The sequence below is a fragment of the Phocoena phocoena genome, chromosome 5, assembly GCF_963924675.1.
Source record: "Phocoena phocoena chromosome 5, mPhoPho1.1, whole genome shotgun sequence".
In the NCBI taxonomy this organism is placed as follows: Eukaryota; Metazoa; Chordata; class Mammalia; order Artiodactyla; family Phocoenidae; genus Phocoena; species Phocoena phocoena.
In genome coordinates, this window is record NC_089223.1 from 107618367 (window position 1) to 107645031 (window position 26665).

Sequence of the window (26665 nt, forward strand, 5' to 3'; positions counted from 1 at the left end):
CCTCACTACAAATAACTCAATTTTGTGTCTTTTTATGGCTGAGTAATATTCCATTGTATATATGAGCCACATCTTCTTTACCATTCATCTGTTGGTGAACACTTATGTTGCTTCCATGTCCTGGCTATTGTAAATAGTGCTGCAGTGAACATTGTGGTACATGACTCTTTTTGAATTATGGTTTTCTCAGGGTATATGTCCAGTAGTAGGATTGCTGGGTCATATGGTAGTTCTACTTTTAGTTTTTTTTAAGGAACCTCCATACTGTTTATAGTGGTTGTATCAATTTACATTCCCACCAACAGTGTAGGAGGGTTCCCTTTTCACCACACCCTTTCTAGCATTTATTGTTTCTAGCTTTTTTGATGCTGGCCATTCTGACTGGCATGAGGTGATACCTCATTGTAGTTTCGATTTGCATTTCTCTAATAATTAGTGATGTTGAGCATCTTTTCATGTGCCTCTTGGCCATCTGTAGGTGTTCCTTGGTGAAATGTCTATTTAGGTCTTCTGCCCATTTTTTAACTGGGTTGTTTTTTTGATATTGAGCTCTATGAGCTGTTTGTATATTTTTGAGATTAATTCTTTATCTGTTATTTCATTTGCAAATATTTTCTCCCATTCTGAGTGTTGTCATTTTGTTTTGTTTATGGTTTCCTTTGCTGTGCAAAAGCTCTTAAGTTTAATTAAGTCCCACTTGTTTATTTTTGTTTTCATTTCCGTTACTCTAAGAGGTGGATCAAAGAAGATCTTGCTGTGGTTTATGTCAAAGTGTTTTTCCTATGTGTTCCTCTAACTACATTTTGAAATAATCTGTTCAGGTTACACTAATTTTGTGGGACCAATTCTAAAAGTGAACACTAGATGGCAACCTTCCTAAACTGTGCTGTTTTCCCAGGAAACAGTTTCTGACCAGGACAAATGTTGAGAGCCTCAAAATGGGACTGAATGATTATTTAATTTCTTAAACTTTTGTTTGTTTGTTGTAAAAATCAAATAAGACTTTGGATCTCTCCATAAAGGATCTCTATAGTGGCTCATTCTTGAAAATAAAGTATTCCTTTTTATATCTTGCATGATCATTAATCTCTACCTTTAAAATTTTGTTTTAAATTTTGTTTTATTCCTTAAACAAATTCCTTATTAACGCAAATAATAGTTGTGTCCATTTATTCATTATACCATATGATGCTTATGGCATATTAAATAGATTTAGTTCTTTGTTATATCTAATATATTTTTTATTTAATTTTATAGCCATCCAGAAATGATATTTTATATAATATACATAACAGAAGAACATATGCTTTTTTAAAATTTCTCCATGCTATCCTTATGGAAATTTGAGCTCAGAAACTGTATAATAATAGCTGAGAATTTCCTGATAGTGAGGATGAAGGAGAGCAGAGGTATGTTTTCTTTGAAAAGGGAATTGTATAACTCTCCTAAATTTCCTTAGGAAATTAAAATGTTAACTGGGAAATTATCTCTGGTAAAATGAAAATTTTATTAAATAAAAATACATGTTATTGTGCTAAGGCAAGGAGCTTTATGACTCCAAGATAAAAATAGACAAAGAATATGAAAAATGGACTAGAGAAGAAATGCAAAAAGCTAAGTACTACATGAAAAAACGTGAAAATCACTAGCATTAAAAAAAGCAAGGGAGGGCTTCCCTGGTGGCGCAGTGGTTGAGAGTCTGCCTGCCGATGCAGGGGACACGGGTTCGTGCCCCGGTCCAGGAAGATCCCACATGCTATGGAGCGGCTAGGCCTGTGAGCCATGGCCGCTGAGCCTGCACGTCCGGAGCCTGTGCTCTGCAACGGGAGAGGCCACAACAGTGAGAGGTACCGCAAAAAAAGAAAAAAAAAAAAAAAAAGCAAAGGCTTCCCTGGTGGCACAGTGGTTAGGAATCCGCCTGCCAGTGCAGGGGACATGGGTTTGAGCCCTGGTCTGGGAAGATCCCACATGCCGCGGAGCAAATAAGCCCATGCGCCACAACTACTGAGCCTACGTGCCACAACAACTGAGGGCCACACGCCTAGAGCCTGTGCTCCGCAACAAGAGAAGCCATGGCAATGAGAAGCCTGTGGACTGCAGTGAAGAGTAGCCCCCGCTCACCACAACTGGAGAAAGCCCCCTCCCCCGCAGCAATGAAGACCCATGCAGCCAAAAATAAAAATAAACAAAATAAATAAATTTATTTTTTAAAAAAAGCAAAAATAAAATTTTCTTTTGCCAAAAACAACGTTTTGGTTTTATCCCTCCTTTATAGTATAGTTAACAACTCAAGCTCAAATCCCAGCTCAGAAATCTACCTAGCTATGTGACCTTGGCCAAATTTTTTGACCTCTCTCTGCTGCAGTTTCCTAATCTGTAAAACAAGGTTAATCAGTAAAATGAGAGTTAAATGAGTTAATGAAAGTAAAGTTCTTAAAAGAGTACCTGGTTGAACTAATACTTTGGGTATACTAGGTTAAAGAAAATAACTCACCAGTTAAATGACTGATTATACAATTATATTTTTAAAAATCCAGCTAAATACTGTTTAATAGAGAGGGACATAAAACATAAGGACAGGGGCTTCCCTTGTGACACAGTGGTTAAGAATCTGCCTGCCAAGGCAGGGGACATGGGTTCGAGCCCTGGTCAGGGAAGATACCACATGCCGCGGAGCAACTAAGCCCGTGTGCCACAACTACTGAGCCCTCGTGCCACAACTACTGAAGCCCGCGCGCCTAGAGCCCGTGCTCCACAACAAGAGAAGCCACCGCAATGAGAAGCCCGCACAACGCAACGAAGAGTAGCCCCCGCTCGCCGCAACTAGAGAACACCCGCAATGAGCAATGAGGACCCAACACAGCCAAAAATAATAAATAAATATATATATTTTTTAAAACATAAGGGCATAGAAAGGTTGAAAGTAAAAGTAAGTGAAAAGACATATGTGGCAGATAGTAACCAAAAGAAAGCTTGTTGTCATGTTAGTATTGAAATGGGGGGGTTGGGTTTTGTTTTGGGGGGGGAGTTTTTTGTTTTGTTTTGTTGCTGAAAAAAGCTTTATTGTTTCCATTTGGTCCAAGGCTTAGGGGAGGGCTCCAGGGTGGTTAAAAAACTGCCTAGTGGCTGCAGAGAGGCTTCAGGCAGAAGCCCTGGACCAGAGGGCTCCTCAAAGGCCGCTGGGCTCCAGAGGCTCCTTCTTAGTCATGCTTGACGGTGAACCTTTGGAAGAGATACTCGCACAGCCCAGCCTGGGGACCAGAGAGCCATTGGAAGTTAGTCAGGTGGTTGCCCATCTTCTTGATGAGTTTCACCTCCTCATCTAGGAGGTGGCTCTCCAGGAAGTCACAGAGCTGAGGGTCTGCGCGGGCAGAACCCAGAGCAAGCAGATCTAAAAGGGCCTGGTTCAGCTTCTTCTCCATGAGAATGGCAGCTTCCATAGTGTCCTGGGTCTTATTCCACTCATCTTGAGATGGCTTCTGCCCATCCTGGAAGAGGGCACAGCTGCTGTGCTGGTTTTTCATTTTCAAGAGAGGCTTGGCACCCTCCTGCTTCTTCTCAGCCAATTTGAGGAAAACGTGGCCCAAGCCCTCCAGAGCTGTGGTGGAAATAGAAGCCCAGAGACAGGTAGGTGTAGGAGGCCGGCCCATGCAAGGTGACCGGGTGGGTGAAGGCGGCTTCCACCTCGATGGAATAATTCTGAGGAATCTGGTTGATGGGTAATAAGGAGTTAAGTTCGAAAAACAGTGCTGACTGGTCCCAGAGGCCGAGGATAACTGAGGGGCTGGTTCTGAAAGTTGCCACTGGAAAAAAGATGGAGGGTAGTCGGAGGCTTGGAGGAAGAGGCCTCCCTGGGTCTGTTCCGTCCAAACACTGTTGAAGCAAGAGACAGATCTGCGGGACCTCTGAGCGCACTGCCTTGAAATAGGTTTCATGACCAAAATATAAAAAACAAAACACTAAAAATCTTATTAAGAGAGACTGAGTTCATCAAGATGCTGCAACAATTTTAATTTTGTATGCATCTGATTAAAAAAAAAACCTTAAAAATTTAAAGCAATAGTTGATATAATTATAGGAAGAAATTAACCATGTAATGGAAGATTTCAGTGTCCATTTGCTCATTTTAATTAATAAATGTTCTTGGGTTCCTGCATGCTAGGAACTCTTCTAGCATACATATGGCTAGAATGAAATATAAAAGTCCTCAACCTTTTGAAGTTTACCATAATGGAAGGAGAGGGGGAAACACACAAACAAATACAGTAAAATCCTGTGAAAATACACCCAGGATATCATGAATTCTGAGATCATAGAATGAAGGATTTGCTCCTACCCACCACCAAATGCCACAGGTGGTAGGAAGGAAGGAGAGTAAAGTTCTTATTCTGAGGTTGGGGAATGGAATATGACAGGGGGTGAAGGGAGGAGCCTGGCAGGAAAATAATACAAAAGCCAGAGGGGAGGTGAAGTTTGAATCCTGCTAGCGCAGTGATCTACCAACTCAGTATTCCCAAACTGGGCCAACAAAACTATTGCCAACTGGCCAGCATTTCCTGGAATCACTGGTGCTTTCTTGAAGTCCAGTCAGCTGCAGACCCTGAATCCTTCCCATCAATATGTAAACTGGAGTGGACGATCACCACTAGACGGTTCCAAACTGTAGTGGGGACCCCGATGGATTCTGGGTAATGAAGCAACAACCCAGCATTGTGCACGGTCCCCTGCCCATTTTATTAATCTCATGCTGAAAGACAAAAAAGAAATCAAAGACAAAAAGATTGGAAAGGAAGACAAAGGACTGCATTTTTTCAAAAAGGATGTGATAGCCTATGTAAAAAAATCTAAAAGACAGCTTATTAGAAGTAATAAGAATTTACCATAAGATCAATATGCAAAATTCAGTTGCATTTATATAAAATTTAACAAGTATTCAGAAAACAATTCTGTAACAACATGCACATAGAAAACATAATTTAGAAAGAGATTACATTTAAATAGCTTAAAAATAGATATCTAAAATGAAATCTAATAAGATATATAAAGCCTATACAGAAAAAAATATAAAATGTTATCAAAAGACACTCAGAAGACCTAAGTAAATGGAGAAATATGCTATGTTCATGGAAAGGAAGGATCAATTTCTTTTAAAAGAAAGTTGTTCTCCCCAAATTGATGTGCAGAGTTAATGTAATCCTAATTAAAATATCAACAGAGGTTTTGTGAAACATGACAGTTGATTCTGATGTTTACATGGAAAAGGAAGAATAACCAAGGCACTTTTCAATTTTTATTGAAGGAGAAAACTTGGTCAACCAGACACTGAAACTAATGATGAAGACATAATAATTGAGATAGTGTTGTTTTGGCACAGAGAAGGCCAAATGATCATTGAACAAAAGAGAAAGTCAAGAAAGACCTGAGAACATTCGAAAACTTGACATATGACAGAGGGGAAAATGCTGATTAGTGAGGAATGTTTATACTGAGATTAAATAAATAGATGAGTTTCTTCTGATAATAAATAAATAAATAAGGAAGAAGGAAAACTTCCCCCTTGTAGGAGAATCTCATGTAGAAGGAATAAAGTAGAATATCACCATTTAGCGCTAGTATAGCAGTAATTGATTCAGACAAAATTGTCAATGAATGCCAAAACTATTGGGTCGAAATTTGATGAAGATAGCTACATAGTCTCAAAGTATCTCTCCACAAATTACTTATTAATTACAAAGGGGGAAGATAGTGCTTTTAGAGGGGATAAACCTGGAAGAGATCACCGTAACCAAGTAGTCAAAGTCGACATTACCAAAAATGGAGAACACTGACACCATATGCTGAGTGTTGCATTGAAAAGGACACAACCTCATACAGTATTACTGCCGAAAGGTCATCACCTAAGTCTAACTGAAAAAACATTCCACGAAGAAAATCATGAAGAAAACCCACATTGACAGACATTCTACAAAATAATTGACCTGAACTGTTCAAATATGTCAAGGTCAAGAAATACAAAGACTGACTGAAGAACTGTTCCAGACTAAGTGAGACTGAAGAGACAATTCAACTAAATGTAATATATGATCCTGGACTAGATCCTATAATGGGGAGGTGGGCTTGCGGGGTGGAATAGAATGGCTACAAAAGATATTTATTAGGATAACTGGTGAAATTTGAAAATGGGCTATAGGTTAAATATAGTAATGCATCAGTGTTAATTTTCTGATTTTGATCATTGAATGTCCTTGTTTTTAGAAAACATACACCCAAGGCAAAGAGGTGTAATATCTACAACTTATTCTCAAATGGTTCAGAAATAACAACCACCACCATATGCATAGAGACACAAAACAAGAAAACAAATGTGGCAAAATAATAACAATTGTTGAATTTAGTGAACGGTATACAGAAATTTTTTGTAATAGTCTTTTTTTTTTGGCAAATACATGAAGTTTCCATTTTATTACAGTTTTATACCACATTAGTTCAAATGCATTTCTCTACAACTACTCCAACAGAGGTCCTCTGGAATTACTTCAGTCATCCTTAACATGTGACTTTACCAGACTCTGAATGTAAAATAAACATATAAAATTTAAAATTAGTAACTTTTAATTATGAATGGGATAAGAAATAAAGTCATCAGATGATGGCTGGGGCTATTAATTTCCAACAAGACACTTTGTTGAAATGTTTCTCCTGATACGCCAGGTATAAATGAGAACCTTCAAAAAACAAGGGCAGAACCAAAGTTCAATAAAGAAGCCTCTGCAGCTTAAGCCTCCCATAGTCCTAAACCTCTGACAGAAGCTAGGCAAAGCACAGTTCTTGCAAATTAAGTGAGTGTCCAGTATTTCCATGTAGTTGAGCTTTCAGAGACAGACAGCTCTCAGGTATATCATTAGGATATACCATCTTGGCTCTGGTTGTATTAATTATGCCTGAAGAGTTTAATACCCATCCAAGTCCAAAGGTGGAAGAACACACAAACGGGTATGGTAATCGGCAAGAGCCAACTGTAAAAGCACAGGCTGGCTGTGCTAGTGCAGCCCTGTGGGAAGTTTTCTTCCACAGAGGCCGAGTATAACAGCCCTGCTAACGAGACCAATGGAATGAGGACAGTCAACGTAGGAAGAGACAGAAACATTCTTCACTTATTATGCGCCACTCTTTTTTTTTTTTTTTTTTTTCCGGTACGCGGGCCTCTCACCGCTGCTGCCTCTCCCGTTGCAGAGCATAGGCTCCGGACGCGCAGGCTCAGCGGCCATGGCTCACGGGCCCAGCCGCTCCACAGCATGTGGGATCCTCGCGGACCGGGGCACGCGGACTCTCAACCACTGCGCCACCAGGGAAGCCCTTGATTTTTTTTTTTTTTTTTCGGTACGCGGGCCTCTCACTGTTGCGGCCTCTCCCGTTGCGGAGCACAGGTTCCGGACGCGCAGGCTCAGCGGCCATGGCACACGGGCCCAGCCGCTCCACAGCATGTGGGATCCTCCCGGACCGGGTCACGCAGACTCTCAACCACTGCGCCGCCAGGGAAGTCCTTGCTTTTTTTTTTTTTTTTTTTTTGCGGTACGCGGGCCTCTCACTGCTGTGGCCTCTCCCGTTGCGGAGCACAGGCTCCGGACGCGCAGGCTCAGCGACCATGGCTCACGGGCCCAGCTGCTCCGCGGCCTGTGGGATCTTCCCGGACCGGGGCACGAACCCGTGTGCCCTGCCTCGGCAGGCGGACTCTCAACCACTGCACCACCAGGGAAGCCCCACTCTGGCTTTTTAAAAGGTGGGTGGTATTTAGAAAATTTAGTTGTGTGTGTTGTCGTTTTCAAGTATGACCTAATGCTGCTCCATTTCTTTTTCTTATTTTGATGTGTCATCCTAGCTGCCTGTGGTATCATATTAGGAATCCCATCAATAATTGGATAGGCTATTTCTAACTCTTCGTTAATTAATTCATTTGGCGATGCTTCATATCGGAGCGGCTTCTTGGAGAATGGGCACACCAGGAAGTCCAGCAGCGCTGGGTCGAAGGCGCGGGGCGGTTCCCTTGTCCTCTCGCTCTGGTCTGAGGACGGCCGCGACACCGACGCGTGCACACACCTGTGGGCGACCGCGGGCGGCTGTGCGCGCGTCCCCCGCAGCGCTGAGGCGAGCCGGCTGCGCACTCCGCTCGGCACGGCCTAGCAGCCCGCGACCGGGCCTCCGCGCGCCCGTGACCACCCTGTAATAGTCTTTAAACTTTTCTGTGTTTTAAATTATTTTGAAATAGAAAGTTTAAAAATAGCCAGGGAATAATACAAAACTGAAAACAGTGGTAGCCTCTGGCAGTGATGGGAGAGGCCTGAGGGTGGGAGAGGGACACATAGGTAGATGCAACAGTACTGATTGTGTTCTAGTTCCTAAATCAGATGATGAGATTGTGGACACTTATTTTATTATTTAACTTTAACAATTACATTATATATTTTTGTACGTGTAAAATGTTCTACTTTAAAGGATAATAAAGGGAAAAACAAAGGAAAAGATAATAAGGCATGAGTCAGAGGCTATCTGATGAGCTGTGTGTGCTTATGAGCTCTGTGCCTTTAAGTATGTTTCTTTTCCTCTCTGAGGTCGTCCTCACCTACACAAAAAGAATAAAAGATCTACTGTGTAGTTTTGTTGTAAGGCACTTGGCAATAAGTGCTCACCAAGTGGCAGGTGCTCTTGTTATTGTCTCTGACAGAGCAGAGATAAAGGGAGTATACATACCTACAGCGGTGGGCTTGAGAAAAGTGATAGAAGTTTGGAATAGTCTTTGGGGTCAGTTGGTAAGCAGGTTATCTAGGGAATAAAACTGAGCCAATGTTGGAAATCATCAAGTAGTTGTAGAGCCAATGAGCTTTGTGTATTTTTCCCAAGCTGCACTCCATGGTCAGGAAGTAAGACTTGGAAAAACACAGATCTTTACGCTGGAAGGTCTAAAGGAAGGTCAACAAAGCAGAAAGGCTACAGAGAGTGAAGCAGATATGACAGGTCAGAGCATCTTACCTAGGCAATGAGCTTTCTCTCATCTAAAATTTTGGAAAAGGAGACACAATTTAGAAGAAGTGGAAGATAAAGAGTGAGCTGTTAATTTACTAGATTAACTGGAGACTGTATGAAGCACACCTAGCAGAATAATGATTTTCCAGCCCAGAATAAGGACATCCATTCCTACCTTTTATGTATCAAATAAAAAATAATTCTATCATGATATATGTACACCTAGGTTGCACAAATTCCCTCATAGTTTACCAACATTTTATATATGAAAGTCCTTAACAAATTGCAACCAAAAAAAAAAAGCAAAAAAGCAAGCAAATATGTATTGAGCTGCCACTTCATTCAAAGATAGCTCTGCTGTAAGAGTTATAATTGAGGATCTAGTATTAGCCAGTCCGTGATTGATTGAAATTTTAATTTTTCAGTATTAATTGCTTTCTGAGTATATACACACAGCTAATTTCAGCCTATCGTGCATGAAATTAAACTCAGAAAGTATAAACAGTAGGGCAAATTTGATGATGCTTATACGTTACTAACACTTAATTCAGTGAAGAAAATAAATAATATCAGTTTTCTGGCATCTCAAACCCCAAATGTTTTTCAATACAGATAGGATACAGAGACAGTCTGTCACCCTAAAGTACTAGAGATACTGCCAAAGAACCACTATATTAGCTGTTGGTGTATGGGAAATGCTTTTGGTTTCTTACTTCAGTGTTTATTTCTTAAATATTAATTATCTGTACTATATATCAACTATTATCACTGTATTTTATATCGATATGGTATATATTCATTAACACATTATTATCCATTATTTATTCTTTCCTTGCTTCCTGTACTAAATGCACAGACAATTCCAGAGATGAAGGCGGGTATATGTGGTATTAAGTTAGGGATTTTAAAAGAAATTCATTATAAAATTTTGGGGTTAACGTGTATAAGACTTGGTAACCCAATCATTGTCTTGTTCTGACTTTGACAGTTTTGCATCAGCCACTGTATTCTCCAGAAATACAATTATAGAGAGAAGTTATAATAACTAATGTAAATTTCCTGAGAAATGCAATTCTAGAGGAATTGAAGAATATGTGGAGGAATACTTGCAGAGACTTAGGAATGTTGTATTTGAGTCAATATAACAAACTAACCAGGAGGCACCAATGAAATGAAAAGATTTTGAAGAGAAAGATAAAAAGTTACTTGTGACCAACTAAAAATCCGATTTTCAAAGGCAGCCCAAAGAATGATAATGCTACACTTATTTTAATTCCCGTGTTTAAAAAGAAGAGTAGGATGACTCAGTTCGTGACATATTTCTGCCAAAACTATGTTTGAAAAATAAATTTCACAATGAATGAAATAAAATACTATACTACCACCACAGGATTTTAAATAGAAATAGGGATTTCTGATTCCATATGGTAAATTGAACGGATGTATCACTCCCATTCTCTCCTGAATGCCTATTAAAATGACAATCATAATATTTAAAATATATAGGCCTAAAAGACTAAAAAAACAGGGGAGAAGACACCAGGGGATAGGAGATAGCAACAGGTATTGGAGGATGGAAAGCTGATGAATTGGAAGAATAGAGGAAACTGAACATAATTTCTTCAGAACAAGGAGAAAGAACCAAGCTGCAAAGGCTCAGGAACTTGGTTTTACAGAAAGGAAGTATGAGGCACAGATCTGGAATTCAGAGAGTCGTTTGAAAGTCTGCACAAGAGGCCGCTGGACCTCAAAAAGCCTGGTGACTTCCTCTTACAAATCCTCGGACATGAGATTGATTCCTTGTAGAACATGAATCAAAAAGGTTCTGAGCTTAAGGAGAGAAAAGTTTCAGAAAAGCGCACGGGGAGCTGAGGGGCCGAAAATAGGTGGATTAAGTGGAAGTATATACATTTATGGGAGAAACACACCTGCACCCTTCACCAGCCCTCTTTCCCCATCCAGGTCCTCAAATACCTGTAGCCAGGCACAAGGCTTGAGGGTTTTTCTGTGCAGAAACTGAGTGACCCCTGAGAATACTCCACAAATTCAAAGCCATTGTCAGGCATGCAAGTCTCAAACAAACATACAAATTATAAAATATGGCTAGAAAGCAACCATTCAAGATTGGAGCAGGAGAGCAAAGTTTTCTAGAAATAAATTAAAAATGGAACTCAGATTATCTGACAAGTATTGGTCCATATTTAGAAAATTTATTTAGAAGACTTCCAAATGAATAACTGATACAACTATTGACTCCAGGGGAAAAGAAAAGAAGCATAATCATGGTACACTACTAGATTTAGCAGTGAAATATGTGTAGACAGTCAAAATAATGTAAATACAGAATAACATTTAGCCAAATCTGTGATTTAATTATATTGGGAGGTCAGAGGGAAAGGAAGCAGCGTGATTGTATGAGAGATAAGTCCTCATTTATCAATGTGAAAAGTCAATAGATCATGTATAAAATAGATAGAATAAGATATAGCAGCATAAATATATAATTCTCATGTATAAAGATAAATATCACAAGACACAGGGAAAGGACTAGAAATAGGGGGTGAGACTGGCCACAGGGAGAGGTGGGTCATTTTTAAAAATTGTAAGTGTCTATTATATCTCATTTTTTACATATACTAGTGAAAAGTAGCTTATACATGACCTTATATTCTGTGTTTTTCAATCATTTTTAAAACATGATTGCATTTGATAAACAAACAAACCCATGTATTATTTTAATTTTATTTGGAGATTGAAATGAAGCAAACTTTGTAACTAAAAACAATTTAAAGCAATGAGACAAAATGCTGTTTTGTTTTCAAACTGAACATGCTCCTTCTTGCCCCTGCCACAGAATTGGATAAGAACATGCCTCCCCATCCTGGTAAAAAAAAACAACTGTTCACTTTTTCTCATTTCCTGGCTGAGGATCTTCAAGTGTCTCCTTATTTCAGTCAATCCAATTTAATGCATTCAATCTGAACTCTTTTCTGCCTGGCTTTCAAAGCCTGTCCTTCTCTCCCCCAGTCTTCTACCTATCTAAACTTATTTTCCGTTACATCACAACAGACACCTTCTGTTCAAGTTATATGGATCTCTCAGAACCCTGCATACTCTGGGCCATGCCTGTTTTCATCTTTTGGGTCAAGCTATTACTTGAATACCTGGGCCCATTTCCTCTGTACCTGGCCAAGGTCTTCTTGTGCTTCAAAGCCTGCTTCAGGATTAGCAAAGATATGTCTTATCATAATTCTGCTATTTTATCATCCTTGGCACTTTGGTTTTTTATCATTACAACTTGAAAATACTACTTATTGAAGGAAAAAATTTGAAAATTTTCTTTATGACCTTCTTAGATAAAAGGGAAATTTAAACAAATGGAAATTTGTCTAAAGTCAAGACAAATGTGCTGAATCTTTTGGGTTGGCACCATACCAGTAATTTCCACAATGTGATGTGCCAATAATTTTTTTCAGCATTGTAGCATTCCCTATTAAAGGACCATCTCTTTAAAGCACCTAGTCCCAACAACATGAACACACATATAATTTTTCAATGTCTATTTGAAGGGACAAATAGCAAATCAAGGCTAGATTGAGATACCAATAAATCTGATAAGAATTTATTTTTATATTGATCCTTCCTATTAATTATTTAAAGGTTATCATTTTTATTGTATTTATTGTAGAAACAATATAATAATAATAACAGAAGACAAAAAAAGGAAAAAAACTATCTCTTTTTCTACCACCCAAAGAAACTGTTTTTACTTTTTTCATGTAACTCTTTCATTTCTCATCCCCATAAACACATAATTTTACATATAAAGTATTCTACTTTTTGCCTTAGCATTGTATTATAAACATTTTTATGTTGTAAGACTTCCTTCAAACTTATTTTAATAGTTATACAATAATCCATCTATAAATATCTATATAATAATTCATCTGTTGTAGTACCATAATTATTTGTTTCTCTATCATTAGTCATTTACAGTTCCTTCCAATTTTTTTAGTAGGCTGTGGGCAAATAGGGAATGAATTTGGGTAGTCTAAGTGATCTAGTTTGGCTGACTAGATTTTTTCCTTAATAAAACAGTCGATTTTTCTCTTCACTTTGTACCTGAGAAACTTAGTACAAGGGTACTCGTTTATAATTTGAAGTGACCTGTTTTTCATGATTTTCCAGTAGTGCTAATACCTATAGAACAAATATTTTCTCAAAATTTTGTGCTCTACTGATAGCATATTTTTATCCACTAAATAAGCATTTTCTTGTGTATATTCTTGTGTGGGATAGTTCTTCTTAAAACCACTGTAATTATCCATCTACTTATCTTACAAGTGGGAACATAATTTTTGTGGCTGTTTCACTTACTATGGAAAGAATACAATGTTTTACTACAAAAGTACATCAAAAAGCCCTTTAATTCTGGTACTTCTTATCCTTCAGTCATAAAAACAGGCTAGGATTATGGAAGAAAAGAGATTAGAAGGCAGTGTAGGCAAAACTATACCCTAAACTAGCTACAAAAATAAGTCTTTTTAAAAACATCACACTCAGAACTATGATTTTAAACCCCTTAATTTAACTTTGCCTTGCCTTTGAAAGGAAAAACTCCTTGAACTTTAAATAGCTTTTAAATTTTAACTCTGCTCTCTCATTGAATGTTTCAAGTCCCAAAGCCACTGTTTGTTGGATGACAAATAACATTTGTAAGAGAGGCCCTCACTAACTATGCATGTGTACTTGTCAGCTATCATTTCTAGAGCTAATTTCCATACCAGTGACCAGATAAACCCAGGGGGTAAGACAACAGCTAAGAGAGCAAAACTCTGTAACCTACAAAATCTTTCTCACACTGAATTTTTAAATGTACTGAATAAAAGTGGGAAGGAGGAGAAGGTAGAGAAACTATTTTCTCTTGGCTTAAAAAAGATTGGGCAAATGCCTACATTAAATCTCATAGGAAACCTAAGTTGTTAAAGATAAATGATTGAGAAATGAAAACCTGTAATCAGGTAAATGTTAAAATAAATTTCCCAAAACCTTGACCTGCTGGGGTGGTTCTCAACCCCAGCACACATTAAAATCACCTGGAAAGCTTTGAAATAATACAAAATGAGGTACTGAATTGCCCTGCTGTGAGGCCTGAGCATTGGCATATTTTAAATCACCAAGACGGTTTAATATGCAGGAGGACTGATAACACAGACCCACATATTACCAAATAAAATGGCAGATTTTTTTTTTTTTGGTCTTAGTTCCCCCACCAGGGCCAAACCTGTGCCCCCTGCAGTGGAAGCATGGAGTCTTAACCATTGGACCATCAGGGAAGTCCCACTGGGGTAGATTTTGAACCAAAAGAACTTGTTGCTTTAGCATGAATAAATCCTCACCAAGGGCCTGCAAGGGCCAGGCACCGTGTTAGGCTCTGAGGATACAAGAGTATTTGAAAATTAAAGACTTCATGACATATCTGCAGTTCAGATTCTTTAAAAAGTATTATTTTAAAAAATCTTCCATCATTTTTTCCTGTAAAAAGAATATACACCAACACATATTTCTGATGAAGTCCACTCTTTAAGCTTGATTTGAAAATGAGGGAGGGATGGAGACGCAAGAGGGAAGAGATATGGGGTTATATGTATATGTATAACTAATTCACTTTGTTATAAAGCAGAAACTCACACACCACTGTAAAGCAATTATATTCCAATAAAGATGTAAAAAAAAACAAAAAAATTTAAAAAAGAAAATGAAAAAAAGAAAATGAACTATAATTTAGTTTCTGGTCTTATGTTTAGGTCTCTAATCCATTTTGAGTTTATTTTTCTATATGGTGTGAGCAAATGTTCTAATTTCATTCTTTCACATGTAGTTGTCCAGTTTTCCCAGTGCCATTTATTGAAGAAACTGTCTTTTCTCCATTTTATATTCTGCCTCCTTTGTTGTAGATTAATTGACCATATGTGCATGGGTTTATTTCTGGGCTTTCTATTCTGTTCCATTGATCTATGTGTCTGTTTTTTTGCCAGTACCATGCTATTTTGATGACTGTAGCTTTGCAGTGTAGTCTGAGGTCAGGGAGCATGATACCTCCAGCATTGCTCTTTTTCCTAGTGACTGTATTCTTGAGTCAACATTTCTGAAACACAAATTTCAGAAAGTGTAGTTTCTTGTGACTTCTTTGAAGGGAATTTTGGAAATAACTATAGGAGTGTAAAGTATACTTACTCTTTAATCAGCAGCAGTTTAATTTCTAGAAATTTATTCTTCAGACCTACTCAAATAAGTGCACAAAAAACATGTACAAGGATATTAGTAGAGCATTGTTTGTAATTGAGAAAAATTAGAAAGCACTTACATACCCATCAATGAGGGACTATGGTAGGTGCTGGGGACACAGAAGTGGTACCCACCCTGCTGGAGTTTCATTCCAGCAGATATATGACTTATCCTGAAGTATATGTCTTAGTTTGAAGCACACTCTGTGAATTTGCATTCTGGAACCTTTCCATTGCTACCTCAGATGGTATCATTGAGAGATCATAAAATTAGCTTTTCTTATACTGGCACAGCAGGAACCACTAAATGGAGGACCAGCTAAGCTGTGTCATTATTTGTTCTGTTTAAACTAATCCACCTTTAAATATTTTTTCTACTGGAACTCTTAATGTATGCTTTTCTCTCCCCAAAGTGTCAAGGAATTCACATTCCCTGTTTGCCTTCTAGATTTTCTTGCAGTGACATGGCAGCTGGGTATCCAAATCAGTTTTTAAAACACCAGAGCCACCACTGGTATCCTTCCAGAATTTCCATGAAATACAGAAATTGTGGAAACAGGAGAATAAGAGTGAAATTCCTTCATAGCCACTTTCCCCAAGCAGAGGTTCAGGGACAAGGATTATAGCGTGTGTGATAGCCTGAAGTCAAACATTTCAAAATGTGAGCAAAATATATATTTTGGAACAGAACTGAGCAACAAATATTGTAAATCTTTGAATGGGATTTGCAGCCAACCATTGTGTGTGTTTTCTAGAATCTATTTACCCTTTTTTGCTAATGCAACTCATTAGGAAAAGATGGGGATGGGACTTCCCTGGTGGTCCAGTGGTTAAGACTCCACGCTCCCAATGCAGGGGGCCCAGGTTCGATCCCTGGTCAGGGAACTAGGTCCCGCATGCATGCCGCAACTAAGAGCCCGCATGCCGCAACTAAAAGATCCAACATGCCACAACAAAAATCCCGCGTGCCAGAACTAAGACCTAACACAGCCAAATAAATAAATAATTTTTTTTTTTTTAAAAAAAGAAAAGATTGGGACTTCCCTGGTTGTGCAGTGGTTAAGAATCCGCCTGCCAATGCAGGGGATATGGGTTCAATCCCTGTTGCAGGAAGATCCCATATGCTGTGGAGCAACTAAGCCCGTGTGCCACAACTACTGAGCCAGTGCCCTAGAGCCCGCAAGCCACAACTACTGAGCCCATGCGCCTAGTGTTCCACAAGAAGAGAAGCCACCACAATGAGAAGCCCATGCACCAAAACAAAGAGTAGCCCCCCTCACCACAACTAGAGAAAGCCCGCACGCAACAATGAAGACCCAATGCAGCCATAAATCAATAAATAAATTTATAAAAAAAAAAAAAGAAAAGAAAAGATGGGGAAAATCAGGTCAAAATCAATGTCAAGACTGTATATTTACTTTTAATACAATTTTATTGATTTTATACAGTAACATATATGTAACTACCATAAGAATCATGCCAAAATTTTTAACAAAAGATATAGAGTATCCGTCCTTTAGATTAGGACATTAACTATATGCAAATTGGATTCCCAGGGTTTTGATTGGGCAAAGGGAAGCTTCAGCATAGCCAAATCCACTATGCTATCACAAATTCAGAATAGTGAAATAAGGTTGGAAGAGATCTTATAGGTTATCTGGTTGAATCATCAAATCAATACTCCCTACCAGTTAGTAAGTATGTATTTGTTAGGCACATACTATGTGCCAAGCCTGTAGTAGGTGATTTCTAGCCTATTCTGCAGAAAATCTCCAAAAGGAGGAACTCCCCACCTCCCCGAGCAGCCCGTTCCTTCTTGGGCAGCTCTAACGATTAACTCTGAGCTGCCAGCAATGTATCTTCTGAAACTGCCCTTACCATGTTTGTCACTGACCTCCCTATTGCAAGAAACAGTGCCCTGTTTTTAATTGCATATTGCTTGAAGTACCTGGAGCACTTGACACCAATGACCACATCTTTTTTTGAACTTCTGGTCTAATTTCATGTCTTCCCCCCAAATTAGATCAAGATCCCCTAGTTAGAAGCTGTTATTGCACCCTATTGCAGTTTTCCTACAGAACACTGATGAGAGTTTGTAAATGAATGTTTCAGAGCCTGGACCTCACTTCCAGACAGCTTAGATTCAAATCCTGCTCTAACATGCACTAGCTGTGTGACCTTGGGCAAGTTTTCACTATACATCTATAAAATTAAGTTAATATATTGATACCTACCTCACAGGCTGTAATGAGTATTAAATAAGTTAATATTTATAAAGTGCTTAAAACAATGTAACTGGCAAACAGTAACCACTATGTGTTTGTAAATTAAATAAATTTGATTAAAATCTGTGGTCTCTACTAAATTATAAATTCCATGAGGATAAGATGGAATCGTGTCTACTCTGCTAAACATTTTATGTCCACTGCCAAATTCTGTGTCTTTCACGTCAAAGTGCTTGTTGAATGAGTGAAAGAATAAGTTTACACATGAAGGAAGAATCAAACAATTCTGGTATAAGTTTTATCATCGCATATGCAGAGTGCACCCCCTCAAGTATCATCCCACATCTGGCCCATGATGGTTACTGGCAAACACCTATTCTAGACAATCTCTCTGGAGTGTACCCTCCTTGCTAGTACTCAATTGGCAACCCTTGGTCGCTTCTCTTGACTTTCATGTTTCTCATTCCAGAAGCTGAGCTTGAGAAATGCTCTGACCCCTTCAATCTCAGCAACCTGAAAAGATATCATTTTCTAGCACGCTGAATGGGCTTCCCCCTTAGCCTTCAGTTTTGCTCACTCCCTTAATTTTGGTGTTTCCTCAAAGCCCGAGGTCCATAGCTGGTGTGTGTTTAAGCTGACACTAAACCCAGGTGTCAGCTTATGATATATGATGTCATTTAAACTCTAGAAATATGCAGTTCTTGGATAGAAGGTAAAGAAATTTGGCAATCTACTACTCAGAACATTTTATTCTCTTTATTTCTCTGAGGTAGGATCTTTCCCTTTTGGCCAGATCGAAAGGTGTGGTTACTATTCAAGGTTTGCCTAGTATATGTTCTATAAAATCAGCTTTGCATTTGCAACGTTACTCTGTTTTGTTCTTGTTCCTGGGTTCTCTGTCATCCTTTAAAGGAGCTGCTTTATAGCATTTAGATCCTGAAAAACACTGGGACCATGCCAGAAATTATTTGGCAAAAGGTTAGATTATGGGGGTAAAAAATCTGCACTGCTATAAAACAGTGGCAAAGATCCTCATAGTTTTCAGGTTAAGAGATAATAATAGGATGGAGGAGGAAAAGGATAACAGCAAATAGACTTTGGGTAAAAATCTTAGTTTCCTCATATAATATTTAGTCATTAGGTCGTGTATATGTGCCCACTGTAAAACACCTAGGCACAGAAACAAAACTTGAAAGCTACTACATGACAAATTCATGGGTGTCAAAAATGAGTTTGTCTCCATTCAGTCCTCCAGGCAGAACTATTAGTAGAACTTGGTTGAGGAGGTAGACCTGCTGACCTTTGAAAGTCAAGAGAATTAACACAACAGAACCATAGGATAACTAAGGTCAAAGTTCACAAAAAGGGCTCTTCAAGTCAGTCATTTCTCACCATCTCAATTTCTCCTCTGGTTAGTTCTCAAGAAATAAACTAAAAAGATGATAGATAGATAGATAGATAGATAGATTCTATTTGCCCAGAAACAAGTCCTTCTCTAAATCTAAGACCAGAAAATTGGTGGTAAAGTTAACTCCAAATGATTTTTTTTAATCATTAAAATGTTCAAACCTTTCAAACACACACACACACACATTTCAAGTTAACGTTTGAAAAATTTTTATAAATATTAATTTTGTTGTTAAAGATTTATCTGGTGATACTATTTGCTATATATCTAGTATTAGAGGAAAAGTTTAAAATTTTGTAGCAAAGAGACTCAACAACCTCAGTGGACTAAAAATAATGAAGTCTATTTTTCTCTCATTTAAGAGTCCCACAGGGTGAACAAGTGGGCTGCTCTGCCCCACAGAGTCATTTGGAGATCCAAGCTCTCTTCATCCCTCTAACTTTTTTTACTCGCCTATCAGGACATCACACTTACCTGGTGTACTTCCTATCTTTCTTGCTGCTCTTTCTCAGTTTTGGGGGGTGGGACTAGTTGTCCATCATCAGCCATACCTCTGAAGGTATAGACTTCAGTCCTTGGACCATTCAACTTTTCTGTAGCACTCATTCTCTAGGTAATCTCGTCCAGTCTCATGGTATTAAATAACAACAATATTGGTGACTTCCAAATGAATACTTGTAGACTGAATCTCTCTTCTGAACTGCAAACCCATATTTTGCTGGTCACTGATCACCTCCGTTGGAGTCTAATAGACATCACAACCTTGATATCCAAAACTGAGTTATGGATATTTCCCTCCAAACCCTCCTATGGTCTTCCCACTCTAACTTAACAGCAACACTGTTTTTCAAAAGTCTTGGCGTTAACCTTATCTCCTTTGTTTTTTAATCTCTCCCATGCTCCATTTCCAGTCCCTCAGCAAACCTCCTTGGATCTCCCTTCAACATACATTCAGAATGCAACAGCTCCTCCTCCCATTGCCTTGTCTACACCACTATTTGGTCACATTTAATTTCCTATAATTGCCTAATATCCAGTCAAGATTTCAAGTCTCCCTTCCCTGCTTTATTTTTCTCCTTAACATTTATTTCTAACAAACAATGCATGATATTTACTTATTATTTTATTGTCCATTTGAGCTCAAAGGGAGCAGGGACTTTGATCTCTTTTGTTCACTGATGTATCCCCAGAATTTAGAATGCTGCCTGCCTAGAGTAGACATTCAGTAAATATAAGCTGCAAGAATGAATGACTCTTGCTTCTCCTCCATAGTCTAGGGTGTTTTACTTACCTACATGATTAAGACCTGGTCCCAGGATGGTTCATGTTTGACTCCTGGAGATGGGAAAGAGCACAGAGGAGTTTACATATAGTGTTTCACAGTCTGAACCAGGAAATGGCACACATCACTTCCATTTTTATTCTATTAGGGAGACCTTAGATTCATGGCCATAACTAGCTGTCAGGGGGGTTGAAAATAGCACTCCTAGCCTGTAAGCCATGACTCACCTGCAGCTCTATAATTTAAAAAGGTGGAACAGAATCTAGTAGGCAGCTGGCAGTCTTCACCTTACCTGCTACTTACACAGCTCATTTTATCCAGAATGACAGTTCAGTCAAACCGCTTTGGAGTTCCGGAAGTAAATTATAGACTGAAGGTAGACCAAGCTGTTCAGTGGTGTGCAAATCAAGAGTACTTTATAAGCCATTGATCACAAGTTTGTTCATTAAAGCATAGCTGAGGCAAATCCCATTGGAAAGGCTCAGCCAAGCCTCAGGTGGTCTTACTAACTGTTTTATGTGTAAACTGCCTGGAACACGTGGACCATATCTTGAGACTTTTCTTATTTTATTGCTTAGGGCAACTTACAAAAGTTGTGCAGAAATAATATTGAGAACTAAGGGTAAAAAGAAGTGTGGGTGAAAACATCTGAAAGAATATAATGAAAGAAACTTGTTATTGAGTTTTCTGTTCTTATCACCTCAGTTACTAGAACTCCTGAAATAAAACAATGGACTAATTTTCCTCCTTCTAAGAGATTCTAGCAACCTATGAAATGACCTCCAGAGAATTGGATGATGTAGAAGCGCTGGGTGTGGAAAATCTACAATCCGAAGTCCAAGCATAGATCTTTGTAGGAAACATAACCTCAGGTGTTGGAATTAATCAGTAGGCTAAAAATTACATTGTTGTGCTTTACCTAAAATTTTTTTAAAAATCTTAAATCCTTTCAAATCTTGCAAATTAATTGAAGTTAATTCCCATAGTTAGCAGATAGAGTTTATGTTTTTATGCATCAGGATATAAACATAACACCAAAAAGCATTTGTTAATAAGGCCTATTCTTTAAGCAAATAAAATATATTAATATTTTATAAATAAACGTGGCTCATATCAAAAAGATATATTATTGCCTTATTGAAAATTTCTGGTACTTTAGGCAGTGAGTTTGTTCCTCTGCCAAGGAATCCGAAGAAACAGTTTCAAATGACCATCCTTTTTTCCATTTTTCCCACTGTCCCATGAAGAGTGTTCAGATAAAGGCAGCTGGTGGGAGCAAGGCAGGGAGATGAGGCCTCTCAACTGTACACGTAAAACTAGTATCTCAATTGCTGTAACTCCAAAATAGCTCAGGATCTAGATGTTCTCTCCTCTTTTTAAAATAACTAACAGAATTTTGGATTTCATCTGCCTTATAATTTATTGACATATGTGAAACATATAGGATATGCAGAGTTAATTTTTAGTTACTATTTCAGGAGTTTCTTTTCTTGATTATAGCTGTATCAGAAACCTCTTAGTTTATTGAAGTTATGCACCTTGTGCTCTCAGCATTTACTTGTTTTTATTTTATTTTATCAAGTACAATATTATATAAGTTATAGGTATACAATACAGTGATTCACAATTTTAAAGTTTATACTTCATTTATAGTTACTATAAAATATTGGCTACACTCCCTGTGTTGTACAATATACCCTTGTAGCTTATTTTATTGACTGATTGATTGATTGATTGCAGATCTGACCAACTTTATTTTACTTAGTGAGTAAATAACATACATATAGCAAAGTGCATAAAGTGCACTAATCTTAAGCATTATAGTTTGAATTCTTACATATGTATACATCTGAATAACCACCGTTAAGATAAAACTGCAGAATATTTCCTGCCCTCTATAAGATTCTCTCATGCACTTTTCACTCTTTTCCCTGAAGGGTTGATCACTGTTCTGACTTCTAAAAACATCTTCTGGTTTTGCTTGTTCTTAAACCGTATATAAATGGAATCACATACTAGAACTCTTTTGTGCCTGGCTTCTTTCACGCGATAGAGTATCTGTGAGATTTCTCTGTCTTGTGTTGGAGCCATCTTGTTTTAAAGTGATGGGTAGTATTCCATTATGTAAATTATCACAGTTTATTTATCTGTTTGTGTGCTGAACACTTGCATTGTTTCATCTTCTGGATATTATGAATAAAACAGCTATGAATATAATGTACAAATGAGAGGGTATATGCATTTATTTCTTTGGGGGATAAAAAGTGGAACTGCTGTATCATGAAGCATGACTCTAGTAGAAACTAATAAATGGTTTTCCAAAGAGATTGTATCATTTTGCAACTCCCACCACCTTGTAGCTTATTTTATACCTGTTAGTTTTTAACCTCTTACTCCCCTATTCTTACTTTGCCCCCTCTTACCTCTCCCCGCTAGTAACCACTAGTTTGTTCTCTATTCCTGTGAGTCTGCTTCTTTTTTGTTCTGTTCACTAATTTGTTGTATTTTTTATTTTTAATACATTTATTTATTTTATTTATTTATTTTTGGCTGCGTTGGGTCTTCGTTGCTGCGCGCAGGTTTTCTCTAGTTGCGGCGAACAGGGGCTACTCTTCGTTGTGGTGCACAGCCTTCTCATTGCAGTGGCTTCTCTTGTTGCAGAGCACAGGCTCTAGGAGAGCAGGCTTCAGTAGTTGTGGCACGGGGTCTTGGTAGTTGTGGCTCACGGGCTCAGTAGTTGTGGCACACGGGCCTCAGTAATTGCAGCATGTGGGCTTAGTAGTTGCAGCACGTGGGCGCTAGAGTGCTTGGGCTTCAGCAGTTGCAGTGCGTGGGCTCTAGGGTGTGTGGGCTTCAGTAGTTGTGGTGCGTGGACTCGGTAGTTGTGGCTTGCGGACACCAGAGCACAGGCTCAGTAGTTGTGGCGCACGGGCTTAGTTGCTCCGTGGCATGTGGGATCTTCCTGGACCAGGGCTCGAATCTGTGTCCCCTGCATTGGCAGGCAGATTCTTAACCACTGTGCCACCAGGGAAGCCCAGTTGTGATCTTTTTGATGATAGCCATTCTGAGAGGTGTGAGGTGACATCTTATTGTGGTTTTGATTTACATTTCCCTAATGATTAGCAATGTAATTAACCATCTGTGTGTCTTCCTTGGAAAAATGTGTATTCAGGTCTTCTGCCCACTTTTTAATTGGATTGTTTCTTTTTTTGTTATTGAGTTATATGAGCTGTTTATATATTTTGTATATTAAACTCTTATTGGTCATATCATTTGCAAATATTATCTCCCATGCAGTAGGTTGTCTTTTCATTTTGCTGATGGTTTTCTTTGCTGTACAAAAGTTTTTAAGTTTAATTAGGTCCCATTTGTTTATTTTTGCTTTTGTTTCCTTTGGGGAGACACATTTATGTCAAATAACTTATGTCAAGGAGTGTCCTGCCTGTTTTCTTCTAGGAGTTTTATGTTTTCTGGTCTTACATTTAGGTATTTAATCCATTTTGAGTTTCTCTGTGTATACAGTATTAGAGAATATTCTAATTTCATTCTTTTACATGTAGCTGTCAGTTTTCTCAGTGCCACTTATTGAAGAAACGGTCTTTTTTCCATTGTATTGTATATTCTCATACCCTTTGTGGTAGATTAATCAGCCATAAGTGCATGGATTTACTTCTGGGCTCTCAATTCTGTTTCATTGATCTATATGTCTGTTTTTGTGCCAGTACCATACTGTTTTTTTTTTAAGATTTATTTATTTTGTATTTGTTTTTTTATTTTTTATTTTTTTGGCTGCCTCGGGTCTTAGTTGCAGCATGTGGGATCTTCGTTGAGGCATGCGGGATCTTTCACTGCGGCACACAGGCTCTTCATTGTGGTGTGCAGGTTTCTCTCTAGTTGTGGAGTGAGGGTTTTCTCTTCTCTAGCTGTGGTGCATGGGTTCCAGGGTGTGTGGGCTCTGTAATTTGCAGCCCGCAGTCTCTCTAGTTGAGGCACATGAGCTCAGTAGTAGTAGTTGTGGCGTGTGGGCTTAGTTGCCCTGCAGCATGTAGGATCTTAGTTCCTTAACCAGGGATTGAACCTGTGTCCCCTGCATTGTAAGGTGGATTCCACTGGACCACCAGGGAAGTCCCCATACTGTTTTGATTACTGTCACTTTGTAGTATAGTCTGAATACAGGGAGTCTGATTCTTCCAGCTCTGTTCCTCTTAAGATTGTTTTGGCTATTTGGGGTCTTTTGTGTTTCCATACAGATTTTTAAATTATTTGCTATAGTTCTGTGAAAAATACCATTGGTATTTTGAAAGAAATTGCATTGAATCTATAGACTGTGTTGGGTATATGGTCATTTTGACAATTCTGATTCTTCCAATTCAAGAACATGGTATATCTGTCCATCTATTTATGTGGTCTTCAATTTCTTTCATTAGTGTCTTATAGTTTTTGGAGTACAGGTCTTTCGCCTCTTTAGGTAGGTTTATTCCTAGGTATTTTATTCTTTTAGATGTGATGATAAATGGGACTGTTTCCTTAAGTTCTCTTTCTGATGGTTCGTTGTTAGTGTATAGAAATGCAACAGATTTCTGTGTATTAATTTTGTATCCAGCAACTTTACTGAATTTATTGATGAGCTCTAGTAGCTTTCTGGTGGCATCTTTAGGATTTTCTATGTGTAGTATCATGTCATCTGCAACACTAACAGTTCTTTTCTTGATTATAGCTATATTAGAAACTTTCAGTTTATTGAAGAAGTTATGTACTTTGTGTTCTCAGCAATTTTTTTTATTTTTAAAGACTTCACAACTTGTTGGGAGATTATAAAGAATCTTTATATAAAGTGTGAGATATTAGAATAGAGAAGTTACATAACATTTTCTTTCTTTCTTTTCTCTCTCTCTCTCTCTCTCTCTCTCTCTCTCTTTCTTTCTTTCTTGTTTTTTACCATGCTGCATGGCTTGCAGAATCTTACTTCCCCAACCAGGGATCAAACCCAGGCTCTTGCAGTGAAAGCACTGAGTCCTAACTGCTGGACTGCCAGGGTATTCCCAACATTTTCTATTTTAATAATACTCTAATGTACTTTAACTATAACACCAAAAAAAGCATCAACACAAGCCATAAAATCAGAAGAACTCTGTATACAATTCTAAATAAAACAGTGATTAGCATGGTCAAACCCTTTCCTTCTTTATTAGCCTTCTCAAATATTAATTAATAAATCTTAGGAGCAACACTTTTAGGGATCATTCTTTAAATATTAGCATGTTACCGAAATGCGTCCTTAAGTTTCTTGAAAACTAAGTAACTGCAAAGAAAAATTAATTTTGAAACAATTAAAATATGGTACAAAGCATTTGGAATCATCTGGGCTCTGAATGAGCATCAGAATTTTACCCCCTCACCTTCCTGCCATTTTCACAGCTGAGAAGTGCTCATTTTCCTTATACTCTAGCATGGAATCATCTGGATTTTTTTTCTTTTTCTTTTTGCGGTATGCGGGCCTCTCACTGTTGTGGCCTCTCCCGTTGTGGAGCACAGGCTCCGGACGCGCAGACTCGATGGCCATGGCTCACAGGCCCAGCCGCTCTGCGGCATGTGGGATCTTCCTGGACTGGGGCACGAACCCGTGTCCCCTGCATCGGCAGGCGGACTCTCAACCACTGCGCCACCCGGGAAGCCCCATCTGGATTTTTAAAATGGGAATCAGTGGGCAATGGAGAATCAGTAACAGTAATGATGAAGTATTTATGGAAGACTGAGTCTCTTCTCATCTTGTTTATATCACATTTTATGGTTAGACTGTTTAGTTCAGCTGGCTATATCCAGTCTCATGGTCCAAGACTAGCTAGGGGATAAGAATGGTCAGGCTGTGCTCTCTAGAAGGCCAGCTTCACAGTCCCATGGCAGTAGGACTTGAGAAATATTTGTTCAAACTGCATACTGTTCAGTTCTGTGGATCCACTGGATCTGCCAATGGCTTTAGAATCATTTTTTTCATGGTCATACTTCTAGTTGTCGAGATTATTATCTTCCATTTTTCTTAAGATTAGGCAGATGAAACAGAGGAAAGCAAAGTTATTTTTCTATGAACTAAGGCACATAATGGGATAAGTATTAATTCAGATTTACTGCTTTAGGAAAGGAGGCTGTTGTTCATCTATTGAGCAGAATTCACATATACTGTGCATTCCTACCATATTTTTGTTCTCATTCTGTCCTTTGAAACAATTAGTCCATTGCCTCTCCAGCTCATTCAGATTCATTCTGTAGCAGTCATGGTTGTGATTTGTATTTACTTAAAGCCGAGAATTTATTACTCTTCTAACCTAATATATCTGTAGACAATAGATTATATATAATCCATCTGGTAGTCTATGAATAATGCTTTTAAGCAACAACTTTTTTTTAATATTTGATGGCTGAACTCATAGAAACATAACTTGAA

The 26665-nt window shown here is 38.4% G+C and overlaps 2 protein-coding genes, 1 non-coding gene and 1 pseudogene across 3 annotated transcripts in view; 1 reads left to right on the plus strand and 3 right to left on the minus strand.

The window, feature by feature from the left end:
- Nucleotides 1-3200: 3200 nt before the first annotated feature.
- LOC136123236 (ferritin light chain pseudogene) lies at nucleotides 3201-5834 on the minus strand (annotated as a pseudogene).
- Nucleotides 5835-6931: 1097 nt separating this feature from the next.
- On the minus strand, nucleotides 6932-7147 carry LOC136123882 (phosphatidylinositol N-acetylglucosaminyltransferase subunit Y-like). Its single transcript, XM_065878238.1, has one exon. The coding sequence runs from the start codon at nucleotides 7145-7147 to the stop codon at nucleotides 6932-6934; it is 216 nt and encodes a 71-aa protein (XP_065734310.1).
- Nucleotides 7148-7734: 587 nt separating this feature from the next.
- The window catches only part of LOC136123237 (protein preY, mitochondrial-like), a 37619-nt gene continuing 18688 nt past the window's right edge, over nucleotides 7735-26665 (minus strand). The window contains exons 2-3 of the mRNA XM_065877269.1: nucleotides 7834-8177; nucleotides 7735-7741 (exon numbers count right to left, since the gene is read on the minus strand). Coding sequence (XP_065733341.1) covers nucleotides 7735-7741; nucleotides 7834-8177 — 351 coding nt within the window. The remainder of the gene's footprint in view (nucleotides 7742-7833; nucleotides 8178-26665) is intronic.
- Nucleotides 16121-16193, plus strand: TRNAW-CCA (transfer RNA tryptophan (anticodon CCA)). The gene has a single exon. It is a non-coding gene; the product is annotated as a tRNA-Trp (tRNA).